At 37.2% G+C, this 20,726-nt stretch overlaps 2 protein-coding genes and 1 long non-coding RNA gene across 3 annotated transcripts in view; 2 read left to right on the top strand and 1 right to left on the bottom strand.

Moving 5' to 3' along the window:
• The first annotated feature begins 101 nt into the window (after positions 1-101).
• Positions 102-570, top strand: LOC308659897. The gene is made up of 2 exons (XR_014024638.1): positions 102-215; positions 449-570. It is a non-coding gene; the product is annotated as an uncharacterized lncRNA (long non-coding RNA).
• A 4,958-nt stretch (positions 571-5,528) lies between these two features.
• Positions 5,529-14,690, top strand: GINS1 (GINS complex subunit 1). Its single transcript, XM_081315404.1, has 7 exons — positions 5,529-5,701; positions 7,417-7,481; positions 8,666-8,761; positions 9,574-9,664; positions 10,401-10,517; positions 10,749-10,823; positions 12,495-14,690. The coding sequence occupies exons 1-7, from the start codon at positions 5,627-5,629 to the stop codon at positions 12,561-12,563; spliced, it is 588 nt and encodes a 195-aa protein (XP_081171530.1). The 5' UTR covers positions 5,529-5,626; the 3' UTR covers positions 12,564-14,690.
• Positions 14,691-15,601: 911 nt separating this feature from the next.
• NINL (ninein like) overlaps positions 15,602-20,726 on the bottom strand; it is a 39,431-nt gene continuing 34,306 nt past the window's right edge. The window contains exons 20-22 of the mRNA XM_081313710.1: positions 18,817-19,029; positions 17,345-17,458; positions 15,602-16,539 (exon numbers count right to left, since the gene is read on the bottom strand). Of these exons, the coding sequence (XP_081169836.1) occupies positions 16,354-16,539; positions 17,345-17,458; positions 18,817-19,029 (513 nt within the window). The 3' untranslated portion in view covers positions 15,602-16,353. The remainder of the gene's footprint in view (positions 16,540-17,344; positions 17,459-18,816; positions 19,030-20,726) is intronic.

The following is a 20,726-nucleotide window of genomic DNA, read 5'->3' as shown; positions in this document are numbered from 1 at the left end:
TCCCGCCTGCTACCAATCAGAAAAGGCTAGGCTCACGTGACCTTCTACGCGTTACATATCAACGTAGCTAGAAGGAATGCTTGTTTCTAAATTGCCCACATCAAAGATGGCTCTTGTGTGTGTGTTGGGGGGGGGTAAGGTATGATGCGGTAAACGACAATTACTTTTCTCCTAAAAATAATTACGAGCACCTATACAAATACAGCCTATGGAAGGCAGGTGAAAACCCATGCTTATTTTTTAATAGCGTTTGCACTTTCCTGTCTGTCGTTGAATCTTATAAGCTTGTAGATCTAAACGTGCAAAAATTCGGATCACGGGAAAAATGATGACAGCAATGGAGTTGTTTACATCATCTTACTATCTCTAGCAGTCGTGGGGATCTTTGTAGCCCAGATCGGATATCACTAAATGTATAAACCATGAGATTTTTTTTTTCATTCCACAGTGATGTATTGGAAAGTGGGTCATGCTGCACACGATGCAGACTGCTGCAGATGTAACGGTTGAATGGAAAGAAAAGATAATCTGCTATAACCTGTAATAATTTTCAATAAATTGCCAACAATGTTTTGTGCGTACTGTGTCACTACACCTAATATTCAAGGAAAGTTATTAAAAGTATATTTGTCGAAAGAAAAATCTACATCAGGGTCCATTCCAAGCTGGGAATAAACAAAATGGAGACTGCTTTAGAAAGAAGGTTATAGTTTATTGAAGAGCAAAGCCAGACAGAAGCTTGGCTCTGGGAAGTAGGGAGTGGTGGGTTTTTATACCTTCTTGAGCTTTTGTTTGTAGTTGTTCCTGTGGCATGAACTTTGACCTGAGTCTGAGTGTGTCTTTCTGGTATTCTGATGGTGGTGGGTTAATCCTATTATGTCCCAAAGGTCATATCCTGCTTCCCTAGGGCTTTGGCTGATGACTGTTGGATTTTTGGTGTGAGGGATTGTTGATTCTAGGGATCTTTTGTCTTTCTAATGCAAGCTTCCTGGCTCCAATCTTTCTGACAAGATTATCACATTGCATTTCTACAGACCTGGTTTCTGTTTGGGGCAGAGAGACTTGGGGGGTGTCTGCCTTTAAGATCTTTTGTGGAAATATATTCTGCCTTTTTAATATTTCCCAAAATATTTCTTTCTCTGGATTCTTCCCACACGTATACTCTTGTATTTAATAGAAAGGACTTCCAGTCTGGCCTACAAAACAATATTTTATGGCTTACAGTGCATGTAAAAAGGTATCAAAATGGGGAAGTGATAACAATTAAAGTACCTATACAAATTATAAGCAGATTATAAAATGTTTAATATAGTTAAAAGCTATAATAGGAACTCCTGGTATTATAAAAGCCAATCTACATATCATTTTTGAAAAGTCAATGTTGGTGACCCATTTGAACAGTGCTGCTTTCTTTCACTTCACTGCAGCTTAATGGAATTGTTGCAGCTAAGCCCCAATTGAAGAAGAGCTTGGAACAGTTGATTGTTTACATTTTTTTATTAGAGAAACATGCAATCTGAGGTGTTGCACCATTTGATAAAAGAAAGGCTTCCCAAATATACTAAAATAAGTAGTAGAAAAGCGCTCTTGAAATACATTGATTCCTTTTGAAACACACTAAAAAGACAATGAATTTACAAGTCATTAAAATGTATTAAAAGTGAAAGGCTTATAACGGGGAACTCAGAATCCATCCACAAAAGGCTTAATGTAATACATTATAATGTAATGAAACTATATGTGATGTAATATATTAATGTGTTTAGTGCAATAATGACATAAATTAAATAAGTAGTGACTTATTTAATCATAATTAATTGCAGAAGTCATAGTGGCCTAGTTCATATTGACTTGCTGTCAAACAACATTGTTTGGTGTTATAATGACTGAACAAAGTCATGAATTTTGTGATGGGCAGAGGATTAATTGCATAGCATAGGATTGTAGGCAAAGATTTAAAAGGACAGTCCATGGGAGAGAATAAACTTCACTGATTCTTGGCTTCCAGTTTGCTGCCGCAGCCGCCATAGATGTTTGGAAGGCAAGTTCCGTCTTCCACGTCCAATTCTGCATTGCTAGGGGACCCTGGAAAGGGTCAAAAGTCACCCTGTAGGGGTGACCAGCAAGGAGGGGATCCTCGCTTGATCACGGGAAGGTGGTAGCCCTTCCGCTTGATCCGGGGCAGCCCTCCAAACCGGTGGACGGAAGACCGACCATAGAAATATGGCCCATCACTAGGCTGCTGACAGCCAAAGTCAAATTTACCATCAGGCATCTACAAAGCAGCACGGATAAGACTGGGTGAGATCTACCTCTCTTCAATCCTACTTATTTTTTCTAGCTATATAAGCTGCCCAAAGTATTTTCCCCCCGAGGGAAGGGAGACTCTATCCCACCCTCTAAAAACAGCAGCGACTGACTATCCAGGGGAGTTTACGTTGCAAGAATAACCTGATTGTAACTGGAGCTTTATCCTTCTAAAATTTGTGGACTAAAAGATTTTTTATTCTTATTGAAGATTTGGGTTTCTACCTACAAAAAAGAAGTAAAATTGGAAAAAGGAGTATAAAAATTTTGGACTTAAAAAAAAATCCTAAATGGTATGAGCGACATCTTGTGGCTAAACCTAATATTACAATTTGTTATTGTCTAAAAGAGACTTGGCTCGACGCCCAGACTATAGATAAGACTTTTGCAACCTTGACAGATATCAGCTGAGAGAAGCCCAGCTGTGTTCTATACTCAATAACAATATTATTCTCTGATTGTAAAGCTTTTAACTTAACACTCTACTAAGGGAACATGGATGAGGATCAGGAACAGATTCTTTTCATGTTGAGAGCAATTTATGAAACTATTCTTACAGCTACTGATGAAATAAGAAGCTACAGAAAAGAACAAGATGTCAGCCCAGATATACAAACTCAAACTTTTATTACAACTAAAGAATCAACTACACTGAATGTAATAGAAGTAGTAGAATTAAATACTATGATAGAAGATTCAGTTGATCAACAAACACAGTTAATGGAAAACCCAGAAAGACTGACAACATGGAAAAAGGAAAAGACTTTTATATAAACCAGAAGAAGCCTGAAGATCAAGAACAAGAACAGACGGAAGGGATGATAAATATTTCAGGACAACTACGTCGAAATGGAAAAATAGAGACAATGTGTTAGTCCTTCCAAAAAAATGGTGACCAGATGGCCTTTTCTACTTCAAACAATATATATAATAACACAGGGAGATCTATTGGATGACTTAAAAGCACAGACATGGAAGGTGAGTTGACAAAGAAAAAAAGCTAAAATAAGGCTGAAAAAATTGGGGTTTTGACTTATTAGTGAGAATTAAAATGGAACATATTCAAATAAATAAAATGAGTACTTTGAATACCAGATTTTGTTATGAGCCAAGATAAAGAAAACTTTGGTCATTTAAAACTTGGAAGTATAAATATTAAAAGTTAAACTTGAGTTGAATGTAAAAGTAATTAAGATATATATAAGCTAAAAATCTATTGATAAATGTAATAAATATGCCTTTACTTAGCTGTTATAATTGTTATGAATTGTTGTGCAGAGGGCTCCTTGTGCTACCAAGGAGTTGCACAGACAAGGAAGGGTACTGAGAGCAGTAAGAATCACACAGTAACCACAAGAGTACACTGAGTTGTAAAAGCAAAAAGTATTTTACTTTGAGGTGGTGTAAGAGCAAAAATGCACGGTCAAAAATAAACAGTCCAGGTCATACACAATAGTAACAGTCCAAGGAGTATTCCAAATACAAAGTCTTCTTACCAGTCCAGAGGTCAATACACAGTTGTTCAGGTTTATCACAGTAGTAAACCAACAGTACAGCAAAACAGAGCAAAAACAGTAATAGTAGAGAGCAGTGAATTCAGAGAGAGAGAAGCTACGTTTCTAGCTCCCTCTTATGGCCATGAGAACACTTACACACCCATTGGCCAATTAACGTCTTAAAGTCACAATATCATGGTTAATATATTTTCAACCCAACTATGTAGGCTATCATCATATGCCTAACAATAATAAAAATTACTAGCTTAAATATGAGATAGTAGATATCAAGAGAAAAAGAGAGGAAGTATTTAATGTTGAAATAAGAGAAAAATTTGGTTACTAAATTTAAGACATTTGGAAATTAATAAAATATAAGAATGTTATACTATATTATTAGTTGATGTAAGATGGTGAGAAATAGAATATATTTAAATAGAAAGACGTGTATTCTGAATATTAGATTTTGTGATGAATTGTGATAAAGGGAATTGTGGTCATTTAAAACTTGGAAATTATAAATATTAAATGTTAAACTTAAATATTAATGGAAAATTAAAAATTGGGAAAAACTAGATTGTCTATAAAGATTAAACGTTAAAATAACCAGGATAAAGTAAAAATTATTGATAAATGTAGTAAAGTTATTTTTATTTAATTGATATAATAAGAATTGCATTAGTTTTAACATGAGACAGTAAATACTAAGGGGAAAAGAGAGGAAATACTTAACGTAATAGTTTGAGATTTGTACTAAAGATATTTGTATGTTATTGAATTATCGATTAACTCAGCTACCACATTGCTTTTTAAATATTTAAATGTAAAATTAGAAAATTAATAAAACTTTTTTTAAAACAACTTCACTGATTCTTATTGAAAAATGCAAGATGTGGCTTTGAATTTTGATAGAACTGCTAGTTTTCCATCTTGCCTGAGGTGCGTTATTTTCTGATAAAATATTTGGTTAAATGTTTAAAAAAGACTACATATCTATGATAAGAAATATTTATACCTGAAAATAATATTACATATAATTTTATTTAAAAAGGAAAGCAGTGCCATGAAAGCAGATTGAAGGTGGAAGCAGATTGCTTTATGCAGGGAAAGCTAAAAATCCTATGTCCAGTAGCTGAGACACTTAACTAAGCAATCGGTTGGAGTCACTACTGAGCAGATTTACTTAGAATAGTGTGAAATAGCCAAGAACACATTCTTGCAAAGGTAATTTTGGTATCAGTTGGATTCCAAATTAATGTTTAGATGCCCTTACAAGTGTTACTTCAGAAAAACAACGAAGAGATCTGTAGCATCTCAAAAACATAGAGTTGGATCAAACTAGACTTAGTCACAGCATTCTGTTTCGACTGTAGCCAAGCAGATGGCTCTAAAAAGCTTGTAAATACAACATGAGATCAGCATCAAATGTCCACTCAATGGCATCTCTTTTTAAAAAGAGAAATGTAGTTGAAATGCGTCTACCTGCAAACTTTTTATTGGGGGAAGAAGCGAAAAGTATTGTTTTTAGTGAAAATAGTTCAACATTCACTTAGGGCTCATAAATCACAAGAATGAATTCTTGTGCATCCTAAATCTTTCCAAGCACCGCTCTGACTTTCATCGATTCTTCAGTTTCCTGCGAAGTTCCTTGTTTTGTCCCTTGCCCCGTTCCGTAATAAGTAGTTGCTGAAGGCGGGATTTTTCTTTTCCCTACCCATCCCTCCCAGGAATCCAGTCTTCCTATTGGCCGAGCAGTACGAGCGCGATTTACTACTCGCCCGCCCGCCGAATTCTAAGGAGATTCGGTCGCTCCGGTGGCTGTCATGTTTTGTGAGAAAGCGACCGAGCTGGTCCGAGAGCTCTACCGCGTGAGAGATGGGCAGCTTCCTGCCTTCAACGTAAGTTTTTGCTCTGCGCGCGCTTCGCTTCTTCGCCTTGCCACGGTCCGACTTGCGGAGTCCGCGGAAGCTTTGAGGGATTTGGCGTGAAGGCGAGGCGCGAACCGATTCGTTCTTCTGACAGTGAGGGTCAGCCTTGAACTGATAGTATTCCAGCCTTTTCATTTTATTTACAGTATTTAATCACCTCGCTTCGTTATTTGTGCAGAAGGCTCTCCTAGTAAAATCGTACCCAGATCTAATACAGTAGCGTTGTCCAACCCAGCCTCTCCCGGGAGTAATAATAATAATAATTTAATATAATAATTAATAATAATAATAATAATAATAATAATAATAATAATAATAATAATAAGAAGAAGAAGAAGAAGAAGAAGAAGAAGAAGAAGTTGGAAGGGACCTTGGAGGTCATCTAGTCCAACCCCCTGCTCAGGCAGGAAACCCTATACCATTTCAGACAAATGGCTGTCCAGTCTCTTCTTAAAAACCTCCAGTGTTGGAGCATTCACCGCTTCTGGAGGCAGGTTGTTCCACTGGTTAATTGTTCTAACTGTCAGGAAATTTCTCCTTAGTTCTAGGTTGCTTCTCTCCTTGACTAGTTTCCATCCGTTGCTTCTTGTCCTGCTTTCAGGTGCTTTGGAGAATAACTTGGCTCCCTCTTCTTTGTGGCAGCCCCTGAGATATTGGAACATTGCTATCATGTCACCCCTCGCCCTTCTCTTCATTAAACTACACATACCCAATTCCAGCAACTGTTCCCGATATGTTTTAGCCTCCAGTCCCCCAATCATCTTTGTTGCTCTTCTCTGTACTCTTTCTAGAGTTGGCTTAGAGAGCGTGAGCTTAAACGGACTCCAGAAGATGGTAGAGGACAGGAAGGCCTGGAGGAACATTGTCCATAGGGTCGCGATGGGTCGGACATGACTTCGCAGCTAACAGCAACAGAGATCCCTTACCCTTCGCCAGTTGCAGACTTGGCCCGTATTTTCAGCACCCATTGAAACCTCATTTTCTCCTGCTAATAATTGTCAAGAAGCAGCTTATAAGTCCTAATGAAGCAAAGGTGGCAGGGTTGGGCAGCTGGCACTAACTCAGCTTGCTTTTTAGCATCCCTTCCTTCGCTCCAACCCTCTGCTAGTGCATTCAGTCCTGTCTCTACATTTTTCCAATAATTTATTTCAATCAATCACTGTTGGAAATTTGAAAAACACGAAAGGATACTTTATCATGCTAGGTAGGCTTGTAAAATAGATATTGGACACACATACATATACTGTAGTAATGCAGAGAGTTTTAAAGAATAATATTCAGATGAAACCAGATTTTTTCCTACTAGTATTTATGGACAGTCAACTGGAAAATTCTCACGGGCAATTGTTTTTATATATGGAAACTGCAGCAAGATTATTGTATGCATAAAGATGGAAGAATATAGAACCTTGGTACATAATTTGAGAAGGTGAAGATGATAATAATTAAGCTTTTAACTGCTACAAAGAAAATCAGAAGTGACTTTAAATATTTTTCTCTTTTTTGTTCTTTATTTTAATTTTATTTTTTCTGTTTCCCTTTTCTGTTTTTGTAGTTTTTAAGCTTATGCAAAATCTTTAAACAAACATTTTATTTTAAAAGTTATATTTTTATTTGTTGAAACATTTTTCTTGAATTAGGTTAGTAATTAAATGATCATTGTATTTGGTGTTTTTCTTTCCCAGGAAGATGGGATCAGACAAGTACTTGAAGAGATGAAAGCATTGTATGAGCAGAACCAAACTGATGTGTAAGACAATTTCATCAATAAAAGAATAATTTGTCTACATAAAATATTTTAAAAACGAAGCCATAACTCACATTTTGCAGGAAAAGAAATGCAGTTAAATATAGCTGCCAGATCCAAGCAGGCAGCAGCTTGTTTGAGCTCAGGTTAGCAGCATTGAGCCTGGTTAGACTGAACCACTAGGAAATGCTAAGCATGTAAACTAGATTGGAAATGTAAAACAGATCATCAAAATTCCCAAAAGAAAGCAATGTCAAATCACTTTCATATTTTTGCCAGGAATCAATAACTGTCTCAGGCTAATAATGACAAATGTGATGACTCATCATTATAAAAAACTACATTACATCTGATACAGACTAACATTTTTGGGAAAGATAGACATAAATATCCAATGCCACCTTATCTAGCAAATGTACAATATGGCCTAGATGACATGTCACTGTAAATAAATATGCTTCCTTTGCACTGAATTTTACAGAATAATAAAAGTGGTGAAATTGCTTTAGACTGCTTGTAAAGTCTCTCTGTCTTTGCAAAATAAATGATTCTTCCTTCAAGATATGTTTGTCACAAAACAAGGCAGTGTATACTTTTTGTTTCGCTTTTATGAATCCAGAGCCTAAAAGAGTATACAGTAATTGCATGCTAGAGGACTTGTGGGAACAATCTATAGATTTATTTTCAGTACAAAAATATCCTTTCTTAAATTAGAAACAGAGAAAACTGTAAGCAGAAAAAGATCTAGTGGTCTATCATGTCTACCCCGAGGTATTTAAATTACATTTTTTTTTACAATTTTTTGTCAGATGATGGACATTGGTTTATCCCAAGATGTTTAAACTCAGTTACTGATGATTGAACGACTGCCTCCACTGAAAGTTGGTTCAAAGCTTCCACTACTCTTTCTGTGAAGGAATACTTTCTAATATTACTTTTGAACTTCCCTTCTGTCAGTTTGAAGCTATGCTGATTTGTTGATTGATTTTTGCTTAATACTGAAAATACTGCCTTCTATTCTGATCCAATTCCCTTGCAATTCCTTACAATTCATAGTGAAATTGAGATGAAAAGTCTGTGATATCTGAAGCTTACAAAATAAGTATAAACTAATAGCATGAGCCAATTGTATGTTCATTTTGAGTTCAAAATATATTTAACTAATGTAATTCTACTATTATTACCAGAAATGAAGCCAAGTCAGGTCACAGTGAGTTGATTACAACAATCAAATTTCGCCATTGCTCTCTGCTGAGAAACCGAAGATGTATTATTGCATACTTGTAAGTGTCTAGTGATCCTCTGGGAAATAATTCCCAATTTGTCCAAGATCAGATTGTTTCACTTTTGGGATTGATATTTTTAATGGAATTGTACAAGACTTCAGATTCTTAACTATATATATCTGGCAGATCAGGTTGTCCTTGATTTACAACAGTTCATTTAGTCACTACAAAGTTACAAAGACACTGAAAAAAGTGACTTAGGACCTTTTCACACCTACACTTTGACATTTGCAGCACCCCCATGGTTACAAGATTAAAATTCAGAAGCTTAGCAACTGACTCATATTTATGACAATTGCTGGGTCATGTGATCATCTTTTGTGCCTTTCTGACAAGCAAAGTCAATGGGGAACCATAACCATGCTACTAACTTAACAACTGCAATGATTCACTTAACAAATGTGGCAAGAAAGGTCATAAAGCTCACTTGACAAATGTCTCACTTAGGAACAGAAATTTTGAGCTCCATTGTGGTCATAAGTAAATACTCTGTAAATAACTTTAATTGGAGCTAATATGTAGGATTGATGTATTTTATCTATAATTTATCAGCTTATTGTTATTTGATGATTGAAGTGATTGTGCACACAAAATTGTAAGGGACTCATTCACTATTAATTACTCTTTGCAGCTGCTTTCAATCCCAAGGGAAAACAATTTGATTTAATGAACTGCAGATATAACTTGCATTTGCCACTCTATCCAATTCAAATCACCTCTTTTTCTTTCACATTCAAAGTAATGCATAGCTCTATTAGAAACAGTGTACAGTAATGAATTAAATATGTTTCCACTGTTATTATATTTAGGTATGACCGCTTACTTCGCCTCCGGGCTCTTAGGTGGGAATATGGTAGTGTCTTGCCAAATGCTGTCCGATTTCACATGTCAGCGGATGAAGTAAGCTAAATGTTTTTATGCATGTGTTTGTGTAGCTTCAGAAGATTGGGAACAATTTGGAGGTATAGGAATATAAAAAAGAGTATATTAACTACAGATATTAATTCAAAATCACCATGCATCTTTAAACATAGAATTTTCACAAAATCTCTTTAGCAGTTATGTTAGTTCAGTGAGGAAATGGTTCACTAAAGACGGAAGCTTTAGGAGTAACTGGTATTGGACACCAAAGTTGGATTTGCATAACACATTAACCCTGATATGATTACTTGATTTTGGCTCAGCATATAGTATAAAGCCAATAATTGTGGTTTTATAAACCAAAATTTATGACTTAGTCTCATATGTAACTATAGCTAATTATGGTTTATTCAGTAGAATAGAGTTCAATAAACCATAACTTTGTGTAATGTGTAAACCTATTGTAACATTTATGTCCCAAAATATTTGGATTTAAATATTAGGCAGATGGAATCACCTTTAATTCTCGGGCATACTAAGAATACACGATTGTTTAGAAATTTACTCTCAGATGAAGTTCAGTGTCAGTTATGTATTTTTTTCAATACATGACCTATAGAAGCTAGAAATCACTGAGTTGTTAAAAATTTCTGAGATTTCAGACTTCACTCTGTTATTTTGTATTGTCTTTTAATAGTTTGGGAGTATATAAGTGGTATTTGACAGTATATAAGTGGTATTTAACTTCATGAATAATTAAACATTTTATATCTAGGTGCTTTGGTTTAACCAATATAAAAAGTCATTGGCTACCTATATGAGATCATTAGGAGGAGGAGATGGCCTTGATCTTACACAAGACATTAAACCTCCCAAAAACTTGTACATCGAAGTAAGTAAAACTGAGGATTATATACTTTTTTAAAAGAAGAAAACTGGTTCATTATCAGACTTCAAAATATACAAAATTATTTAATATAATCACTGCAATCTAAATTTAGTTCATTAGACTGCTCAGAAGAGAGCATAATATATGTAACAGAAAAACTTAATACAGGCTTCTGCTTAATTTTTGCCAATGATGTTGTATGTACATTATTTGTTTATATTATTTTTCCTTCAGGTTCGATGTTTGAAAGATTATGGAGAATTTGAAATTGATGATGGCACAACAATTCTGCTGAAGAAGAATAGCCAGGTATTTATAAGTAGACATGGTGTAGTTAACTAATGACCAAGATGGAAACAGTTAATTTTTGTTTTTAGAAGTTTGGAACACAAGAACCCTTTTCTTTATTAGGCCATTGGTAAAAGCTAGCCACTTCTGAAAATGTTGTCAGGAAAGTTGTGTGGACTGGTCACCAATCAAGAGTGACTCTGGTACACAAAAAACTCCATCTATAATCAATTCAGATAACAGGAGGATCCTATGCTTCACCTGTAATCTGAATCTTTTAACTGGAGTTTTGGAGCAAGGACTCCATTCAGGTGCCATAGTTTCCTCAAATTTCTGAACTTCTTCATTATTAATTTCAGATAAATGAATCAGGAAGATCTCCCATGACACAGTAGATTAGAAGAAAAGGCAGTATAGGCAGTCCTCAACATATGACCACAATTGGGCTCAAAATTTTCATCACTAAGCAATGCAGTTGCACAGCTGCATCACTTAGCAATGATAATGCCTATAGTTCAAGTTGCCATTGTTGCTGACTCTCATAGTGTTTAAGTGAGGCAATTTCCTAGGCCTCCTACAAACAGTGGGGAAGCTGGCAGGTTGGCTTTAATCTTGAAATGCTGCTGATTTGAACTTCTGCTGCCATGGCTTCAAAGGATACATTGATGGGCAAAAAAAAGGATTTATAGATTTAAAAGACTGTCCTTGAATGACCAGAGATTTACTATATTGTCTTATCAAGAGTGGTAGAGTTTATTATTGCCCTATTAGTAAATGAATATCCCAAGCAGCATCAGAAAGTATTCTTTCGATTTCCCATAAATAAGAAAAAAATGTATGCAGAAGAGAAAATTTGATCAGTCTGGGCCACAGCGCATCTATGAAACCTTTCTTACCTCTGTGCCATATCATTCTAATATATCTTGAGCATTTAAATTGTAATTCCATATGCACTTAGAAGGAAGTTATATTAAATCCAGCAATTCATTTTGAATGAATGGATATTAAATTAAAAATTATTATAATTCTGTTTATGAACTAAATATTTTTTCATTGGAAGATAATTGAGGGAAACATATTTTTCAATGCAGAATTAAATACGCAAAATCTCATTGCTGTTCTTAAGGAGTTTCCCTTACAAATCCAATTACTGGTTAAGCTTTGGAGGCTGATGTTAGCCTAAGTATCTAGAGCAGACATGTCAAACACAAGGCCCGGGGGCCAGATCCGGCCCACGAAGTGGTTTCACGTGGCCCGCGAAGCCATCCTGGAAACAATGAGGTAACGGCCCCCACTGCCTTGGCCCTGGCCCAGAGACCATCCTTCTCCCAGAGACCCTCAGATCTGTCCCACTCCTGCCCAGGCCCCCATAGGCACCTTTGATGCGAACGATGTAGAGTTGGCCATGCCCACCCAGTAGGCCACGCCCACCCTGGCCATACCCACCCGGCCCCTTGAGGGCAACCGCAATGCTGATGCGGCCCTCAATGAAATTGCGTTTGACACCCCTGATCTAGAGGTACATTTGAGAAAACTGCTATATAGATTAGCTATAGTACAGTGGGATTAATGCAGACAATACCTATATAATTTCATGTTATTTTTGATGTTGCCTTGTGGGTTTAGGTGGTGCATAAAAAGATAAATGTATTTCCTTAGATTTGAAAATGGGTTCTTTTTTTTTCCCTTTAGCATTTCTTACCACGCTGGAAATGTGAACAATTAATCAGGCAAGGAGTTCTGGAGCACATCCTATCATGAGCTGGGTGTACAAGATTGCTAAAATACACATAAATATTTTTGCAGATTTCAAAATAGGGTCAAATAGCATTTTTTTCCTTTGATAATCTTTTTTGAAACACACAAAATAAGTTTAGTTATTATTACAAACACACAAATAATATTTTGTGAAGAGGGAAGATGTGATATGTACAAGACCTTTCTCCCAAAATAAGTAGGTTGTTTTTGTTCATTGCCTCAATTGTTACCTTTTTATTTGATTACCTTTTTGGATTAAAGTTACTTTGTTTTGGTCCTCTCTGGACTTTTTATATTAAAAAAAAATTAATTGACCAAATGCTGTAACTCTTTCACTAGTAATTACTATATATTGCTTTGTGCTATTTGAAATCATGTAATAATCCTTTGTAAATATTTAAATATTTTTATATGATGTTATGTTACATGTGATTTCTATAGTAGATGTGAGTGCTATGACTATAGCCACCTTTGTGATGTTTTCAGTTACCATGCTAAGCCTTAAAAGTACCAATGGATTTTTGGCGGAATTCACCCAAACTCAAAGTTGTATAATGAAATTTTCCTAATACGTTTTTAATTGGTCAAGAGAATCTGTTTCTTAGTAGTATTAGTGACATCAGAACTATGCAATCCGAGTGGCTTATTTTGCTTTAGATGAAAAAAGGATGTGTTTTGTTAGTGCACATTCGTTAATATAATGAAACAAGTTTAAAATTTATGACTTCAATAATTTCAAGCACAAATTAAATACAATAGGAAGACAAAAAGGAAACACGCTAAGGCATCTTTGAGTGTTGCAGATTTTTAAAAATAAATAATTAAAATATTTTATCTTTTGAAAGTACTATATAAAACAGTGTCTTTAATTCTTCATTCCAACCAAGCAGTCCAAAAAATAGGTTCTTGGAGAACAAACTTGAATATACAGTTCCCAAAGTGTAGTATCCTTTAAAGCACAGGTGTCAAACTCGCCATGTCACATGATGTGTCGAGACGTATCCTGACTTTTTCCCGCATTGCCAGAGCTGGGGGGTGGGGCGCAGCCTCCACATGATGCAACTGGCCCATGGGCCGGCAGTTTGACACCCCTACTTTAAAGTAATCAAAGTGAGCTCCATCCCAAATGGAGACTGAAATGCTGGACTGAAATGGCAAATTAATTTATCAAAATGTATTTAGGTTTGTATCCCAAGTAATAATATACTCCTGTCTTGTGCCTGTTTGCCCAACTCCTGTTTTCTGTATTTTTTTTCCTTTTCCCTCTTTTCATAGAATTTCCTCCATTGCAGAGGGGAGAGATTGAACAACTTGCCGGCTCCTTAACTGCTCTTCTTTATAGCACAGCATTTTCCTAAACACAGGCATCTCCCTTAGTGTTAACAAGCTCAGTGACCTTGATTAATTAATAGCACCCTGGGCCAGCTTCCACTGTTATCTAAAATTGGCAGGATCCTAATCAGTTTCAGCCTAAAGTTTTTCTTTTGCCTCCAGCCAGGAGCTAAGTAAATAGAAAGCATAAAGGCATTCCTTTCAGTGTATATTCCCCGTGATGTGCTTGCTTACTCTCTTGTAGTCTCATCCTCTCCAATTAGTACAAATGCTATACATTAATTTCCCCTTGCTAATTATCCCAGAACTGAAGGGATTTCAAAGGATAAGGAAATTTTTATTTTTATTTTATTTTATTAATTTTTTTTGGGGGGGGGGGCCGACTGGCTAAGATTGATCTCTTTTTCAAAGCTTCCTTGCGAGCCCAAGTTCTGGAACATAAACCTTCTCTGCTGTTAGGGCTCACTCAGTTGTTTGAGGTTGTATCCTCTTGATGCTGCATCTGTGGGCAATTTCTTAATAAACCTTTCTCAAGATTTATTACTGGCATCTCCCTTAGTGTTTATTATTATCATCGCTCTGCAGATTCTAAATCAAGTGTAGATTCACAGGTTGACAACTCCCTTCTTTGATGAATACATAAAATATAAATTGGTGGGTTGTTTTTCTCTCCTTGCAAGTGTGATTTTAGATAAGGCACAAATTCTACATCCCCAGGTTGAACTGAATGTTTCCAGTTTAATCAAGGAACTATGAAAAACAGTAATTTATGTGTAGAGTGCTTTTTAAAAAAAGTGCTAAGGGAATAAACCTCATTATGCCTTTTTGTGGTTCCTGGACTGCATTGAGATTATCTTCTGTAAACAGCTTTCCCACACCGGGGTAGCTTCTTTTATCAATCTCTGCAAGTTATTACTGAGAATGGAGAAATGGCAGCCTGCATGATTATCCCTATTTGTCTCTGCCTTTCCTAGCAAACATAGCACTTCTTGTAGATGATTTAAGTTACTAGGCATAGTATTGTGGCCTTTGAGTTTGCAATTCAAAGGTATTAATACAACTGAATTAGGCCATTCCAGACAAGGTGATGTCCAATTTAGGGTGATTTCATCTTCTAACTTTGAATCCCTAGACTGGTCCTAAAGTGCTACTGGAAAATGCAAGGACTGCATGCAATGAGTGCATCCATTTATGATTTGATGGTGGACAAGGAGATGGATTTGAGATGTATTACTGAGACTTGGCTGGCAAAAATAGCAATGTTGCTTTCCCTGAAACCTATTTATCCAGGTTTGGGTCCTATATCAACTCAAGCTGGGGATGGGAGTTAGCTACAGCCGTTTTCTCCCAGCCCTAGTAATACACAGTCATCCCCTTTTGAGCTCATAGTTTATTTCAAAAGTTTGCCTATAGTGACAGTTAGTCACAAGTCTAACATTCCTAATGAAAATATAGCACTTTATCTTAGATTGAAAAGGGGAGCCTCATTGGTTATTCAGGTGAAATCATATCTTTATGCTAATAGGAGAAATGTAGCAAATTCCTTTTAAAGATATGAAGAGTGCATTGGTGGCACAACACACAGTATCTGCTGTGGCCATTAAAGTCAGAGGATGAATATGAATATTTTTTGCCACCCTAGCAAAAGGAACATATGTCTCCGTAGCAAAGCCATTTATACAATAAAAAACCATCAAGTGAGAACAAACTATAGAGATTCTGTTTAATTAAAATGTTCCAGACACCTAAAGCAAAAAAAAACAATAAGGGGGGTGGTTCATTGGGTTTTTGTTTACAGTTCTGTTAAAATAAAATACCACATTAATTCAATGAATAATATTTTACACTTGCATAAAACTGTGTGTATGTACACACACATTTGCATACTCTTTAGCCAGTGTATAGACAGAGGGACAAGAAGTTGAAATCACAAGAAATGTCCAGTCCCCAAATGATACGAGATCTCGTTTCTGTGAAAATTATCCATAAGACACTAAATGGTTAAACTTTTCCATTGGAAAAAATTGGGTGTTTATTGCTGTAAACCTTGTGTTTCTCCATCTTCAGAATTCCAAAAAATGTATTTGCTTACCTGTCTATGGAGATTCTCAGTCCTCCAGGTCATGGTTGCCTCAAAGGTGGTTTTTCAAGAGGCAACTGGACTTTCTTGTTTTTCTTTGAGGAGCGAAATGTCTTCAAAGAAAAACAAGAAAGTCCAGTTGCCTCTTGAAAAAGCACCTTTGAGATATTTATTTGCTTTTCTCCAATTTTTTTTAGCCAGCATTTGTACTTTCCCTATTCTGAAGTAGTGGATATCTCATAGAGTGCTGTCCATGAGAAATGAATAGTTTTTTTTGTATTCAGTCTGAAATATGTAGAACAAATGTGACCAATTAACATCTTTACTACTGATTGCCACTTAAAACAGCTTCATGGAAACTGATTCATTTAAATGAATAATTCATTGAGATGCAAATGTGATTTCCCCAACTAGCTTATTGAGGGATGAAATTTTTTCTTCTAGAATTAAGTTCCTATTTTCTGTGCTCTTCTGCATCTGTTCTGTAACTTGCAGCATTTTCATCAGATGTGCATTCTTCACATACAGGTCCTTCAGCAATAGATTAGACTTGGCATGTTTTTCAAACTGAAAAGGGAATGAACATTCCATTAATTACTATTAATTACTATTCAGATACACCAGTAACAAAACAGCAGTTTACAGTGTGTTTAATATTTATCTAAATTAAAAAGATCTTTTAAACTTCATTGCCAGATTGATTCATTCTGAAGAGATTCCATGTAAAGTAACTCAATAAATTATGCTATGCCCCTAAAAATCCTGAAAAAACCACTTTATTTCACAGTTTATTAAAATAATGGTTCTTCAGATGAAACTTTGAGCAATAATAATTAGTAACCAATTTCAAAGTTAGGAGAGACAGTTTGAGGTAGTGTTTAAAGGCATGGGCTAGAAAACAGAAGAGCCGGAGTTTTATTACTGCTTTAGATACAAAGCCAGGTGGGTGAGTTTGGGCCAATCACTCTCTCTTAAGCCTAGGAAGAAGGCAGTGGCAACTACTGAACAATGTTGCTCAGAAAATGACTGGGAGTACAAACATACAAGCTGAAATATGTTAAAAGGAAGTAATAATGTTTGGGATAGGTAATGAAATAAATTTTTCATTCTCTGTTCTTTAATTTGGAACTTGTGCAGGTGAGTATGTAGAGTGAATGGTTAGAAATCTGCTTGCACAATATTCAATGTGGTCTGTTGATTGAGGGAAGGCAAATACTTTAGGGTAATTTAATGTATATACTGCAATGCACTCCAGAAAACTTTTGTCTATATACTGTTTTAAAACTGCAAGCAATAGACAACGATTTGTCCATTTCTAACAATCTATTTCTGCTCCATGCATAGAAAGCAAAAAAACCACTCTTGCGCTCACTTGTTCCTTAAGTTGGGACATCTTTTCCTGAAGCAACATTTGTGTATTCTTCAAATTCATTTCTACCTCCCCCAACTTCTCCTCCATTAATCTATGTGAGTTTTCATATTCTTCCTGCAGAAAGAAGAGCATAAATTCTGAGCATCGTTTACTGTACATCCCAACACAATTTAACCATGAATGAATAAAGGAATGGCCCGAGAACAACTGCTGATTGCAAAGTTGCTACAAGATACTTTATATTTCAAAAGGAATAGCCTAAAGCCCTAAGCCAGGGGTCGGCAACCTGAAAAAGCAAAAGAGCCACTGGGAACCGGTTCCATCACACATAAAAAAAAGTGGGAGCCGTGCGCGTGCATCCACCCACGTGCATGCGCAAAAACAAAACATTTTGTGCATGCACAAAATGTTTTGTTTTTTGCGCATGCGTGTGCATGGATGCATGCGCGCGGCTCCCACTTTTTTTTATGTGGACGCACCTGCACGCCAGCGGCGACAGGTCTCCCTGGTGACGGGCGCTGGGTTGCGGCACCGCCTTAGGCCGGGCGCTGCCGGAGCCACCCCCCGGGACCTCCAAACTGCGGCCCGTTCGGAGAGGTGGGCGCGCAGCTCTCCAAACCTTTGGAGAGGTGCGCGCGCACCTCCGCCTGATAACCCGTTGCCGCTGGTTTAGAAAGCTGCCGCGGCCCATTTGCAAAGCCACCGCCTGCAAACGGGCCGCGGCAGCTTTCTAAACCAGCAGCAGCAGGTCTCCAAACGGGTTATCGGGCGGAGGTGGGCGCGCAGCTCTCCAAACCTTTGGAGTGGTGCGCGCGCACCTCCGCCCATTCAGAGAGGTGCGCGCGCACTGGGCGACTGGGAGCCGCAGGAGACGGCTTAAAGAGCCGCATGCGGCTCCGGAGCCGCGGGTTGCCGACATGTGCCCTAAGCTATTCATCATACTTGTAAATTTAGTAGTGAAGGTAGTCCCAAATTTCTGGTATTGCACTATAAATATTTATGAGTCATTTTAGATAAGAAACATTAACCACAACATTTGTTTCTGAGTTTCCTTGTAAAAGCAAGCTTTAGTTACCTACACTGTTTTCATCAGAGGTTTTTATCCCCTTAACTATTAAGCAATTGCCCAGCATTTATACCACAATTTAAAATCACAGTAAAAAAGTAGCTACTGAGATTGATTTGTAGATTATTTCTCCTAAGGAGAGGAAAAGGAGAATGTACCAGTCTGAGACTTCTCTCAGAATGAGAGAAACCACATTGCTTCTGGTTTAAGCTCAATGTGTTGTGTGAATCTAGCCACTGCAGTTGTAACTTTTGGTTTAAGCCTTAGACATGTGTTAAAAGGCCCACTATGACTTATTCAACAAACCATGGTAAAACAAGTTAAGCAGTTTATTTCTATTCATCACATCAGCAACTGCATTCTTGGTAGGAACCTAAACGAAGGCTTAAATAAACTTCCTTCTTACCTGATAAATAGCCAGTTGCCATTTCATTTGTTCGGCCTGTAAGTATAGATCTCCTTGCAACTTTCTGACTGTTTTCTGTTCTTCTGCCAATCTGGTTTCAAGCTCAACAAGATGATCCTTAGGTACTGTATTGTCCATCTGGGTTTTTAGTTGTTGCAATTCATGGGCATGCTGAGACTCAGCTTGGTTTAATCTGATGTTAGCTTCTGACAGCTACATTGTGAGAGAAAAAGACAAGTCAAGATATTTGCATAACAAAAATCATTCTAAAAGTCAATTCCACTCAATATGTAAAATAAATGCTAATTTTTTAAAATTAACTTTTTATCTAAAATTAAATCTGATATATAATCTTATTTGGAAACAATTTCTAGATTACAACTCAACTCATGGAATAGTGCTACACCCAAATTTGGATTCTTTGTATTTTAATTAGGCATATTGTCTAAACATTATTTATAGTAATATTTTAGTGTACAGGTAGTCCTCGATTTACAATGAGAATTGGGAATTTCTGTCAGCAAGTGATGCAGTTGTAAAGGGCAACTGCACTGCTTAGCAACAGTAATCTATCAATCTATCAATTACTATTGTTAACTGAATCCCACGGTTGTTAGGCAAGGTATCTTCCTGCCAACTTCACACAACAGTGAGGAAGTCAGGAGGAAGTTGGAAGGACCATAAGCAGGTAACTGGCTGCTGCTGGGAGGGAGCAAGAGGAAGAGGGAGCAAGGGGAAGGTCAGAGACAATATGTGAGAGATGTGGTAGGGGGAGAGTAGGTGGGCAGGTGTGAAAACTGGTCTGCACTGATCAGGAGATGTATGCAGGGATGCCACACAGATCAAGAAGGGTGTGCAGGAGAGCATGAGTTGATGTGTGTAAGTGAGAGTGTGCCAGAGGCCTCATACAGGTCAAGGAGGGTGTGCTGGCATCCATGAGAAGCACTGCACAGGTCAGAATGGTACACGGGGATGCAAGACTATATGCTGGGGGGAGCACATAGGTCAGGGAGGGTATGTGGAGTGCACAAGAGGTGCTGTGTGGGTCCAGGAGGGTGCATGAAGATGCGTGAGAAGTGCTGCACAGGTCAAGGAGGGTACATGGAGTTGCATAAATGCCTGGCATAGTGAGTGCAGAGGGGCTGGGTAGTGTTTGTTGCGGGGAAGATTTATCCCAGTGATCTCCCATTTTGCCTACCAATTTTCTCATTGGCTTTCTAGGAATGTGGCAAATGCGATTGTGGGGCACTTGGCAACCGGTCATTCTTGTGAACAGGTTTCCCAAACATCCATATTACAGTCATATGACTACAAGGGTGCTTGGATAGCCAGAAATCCAAGGATCGATTGTGAGCACCATTCATTCATTGCTGTTGTAACTTCAGTCAGTTGGTAAATGAATGATTGTAAGTTGAGGACTGCCTGTATTATTATTTACTTTATCTCTGGCAGCAAATATTGCCCTTCAATCAACTAAATCATCATAATCCTACACCAGGTTAAAAAGCAAGGCTAAAAGTCAAAATAGTTAGGCAAAATAGTCTTATATTCATGATCTCCGTAATAGATATGTTACCTAAATGCTACCTTGCCTTGTCCAACATGACACAGATTTTTCTACATGAAATACTACAGCAGAGGTGACCAGTTGTTTGATGCCACAGGCTACATTTAACACTTGGGGGCAAAGTAGGCAGGGCCATATCACACGTTTGAGATGGAAATTTGGGAAATTTACTTTTTCTCAGCTGTAATGTGGCTATTTTAGAGCTTACACTGGTTTTCATCTGCTCTCCACCACAAAATAGTATCTGTGCAATCAATTTTTAGAAATCATGACCAGAGGAACTAAAACGGCTGCAAAAGGACTGAACATCTACCTGCAGCCCTGAGGCCTCAGATTGTCCATC

Source organism: Vipera berus, assembly GCF_964194415.1.
Source record: "Vipera berus genome assembly, chromosome: 1".
NCBI lineage: Eukaryota > Metazoa > Chordata > Lepidosauria > Squamata > Viperidae > Vipera > Vipera berus.
The sequence above is the reverse complement of the archived record's forward strand: the minus strand, read 5'-3'. Positions and strand labels throughout refer to the sequence as shown.

Bases quoted from the DNA above. Each gene is read 5' to 3' on its own strand.
- GINS1 (XM_081315404.1), top strand. From the start codon at position 5,627: ATGTTTTGTGAGAAAGCGACCGAGCTGGTCCGAGAGCTCTACCGCGTG. The intron at 8,762-9,573 runs GTAAGTGTCTAG...TATTATATTTAG, and splicing joins AGATGTATTATTGCATACTT to GTATGACCGCTTACTTCGCC. The intron at 10,518-10,748 runs GTAAGTAAAACT...TTTTTCCTTCAG, and splicing joins CCAAAAACTTGTACATCGAA to GTTCGATGTTTGAAAGATTA.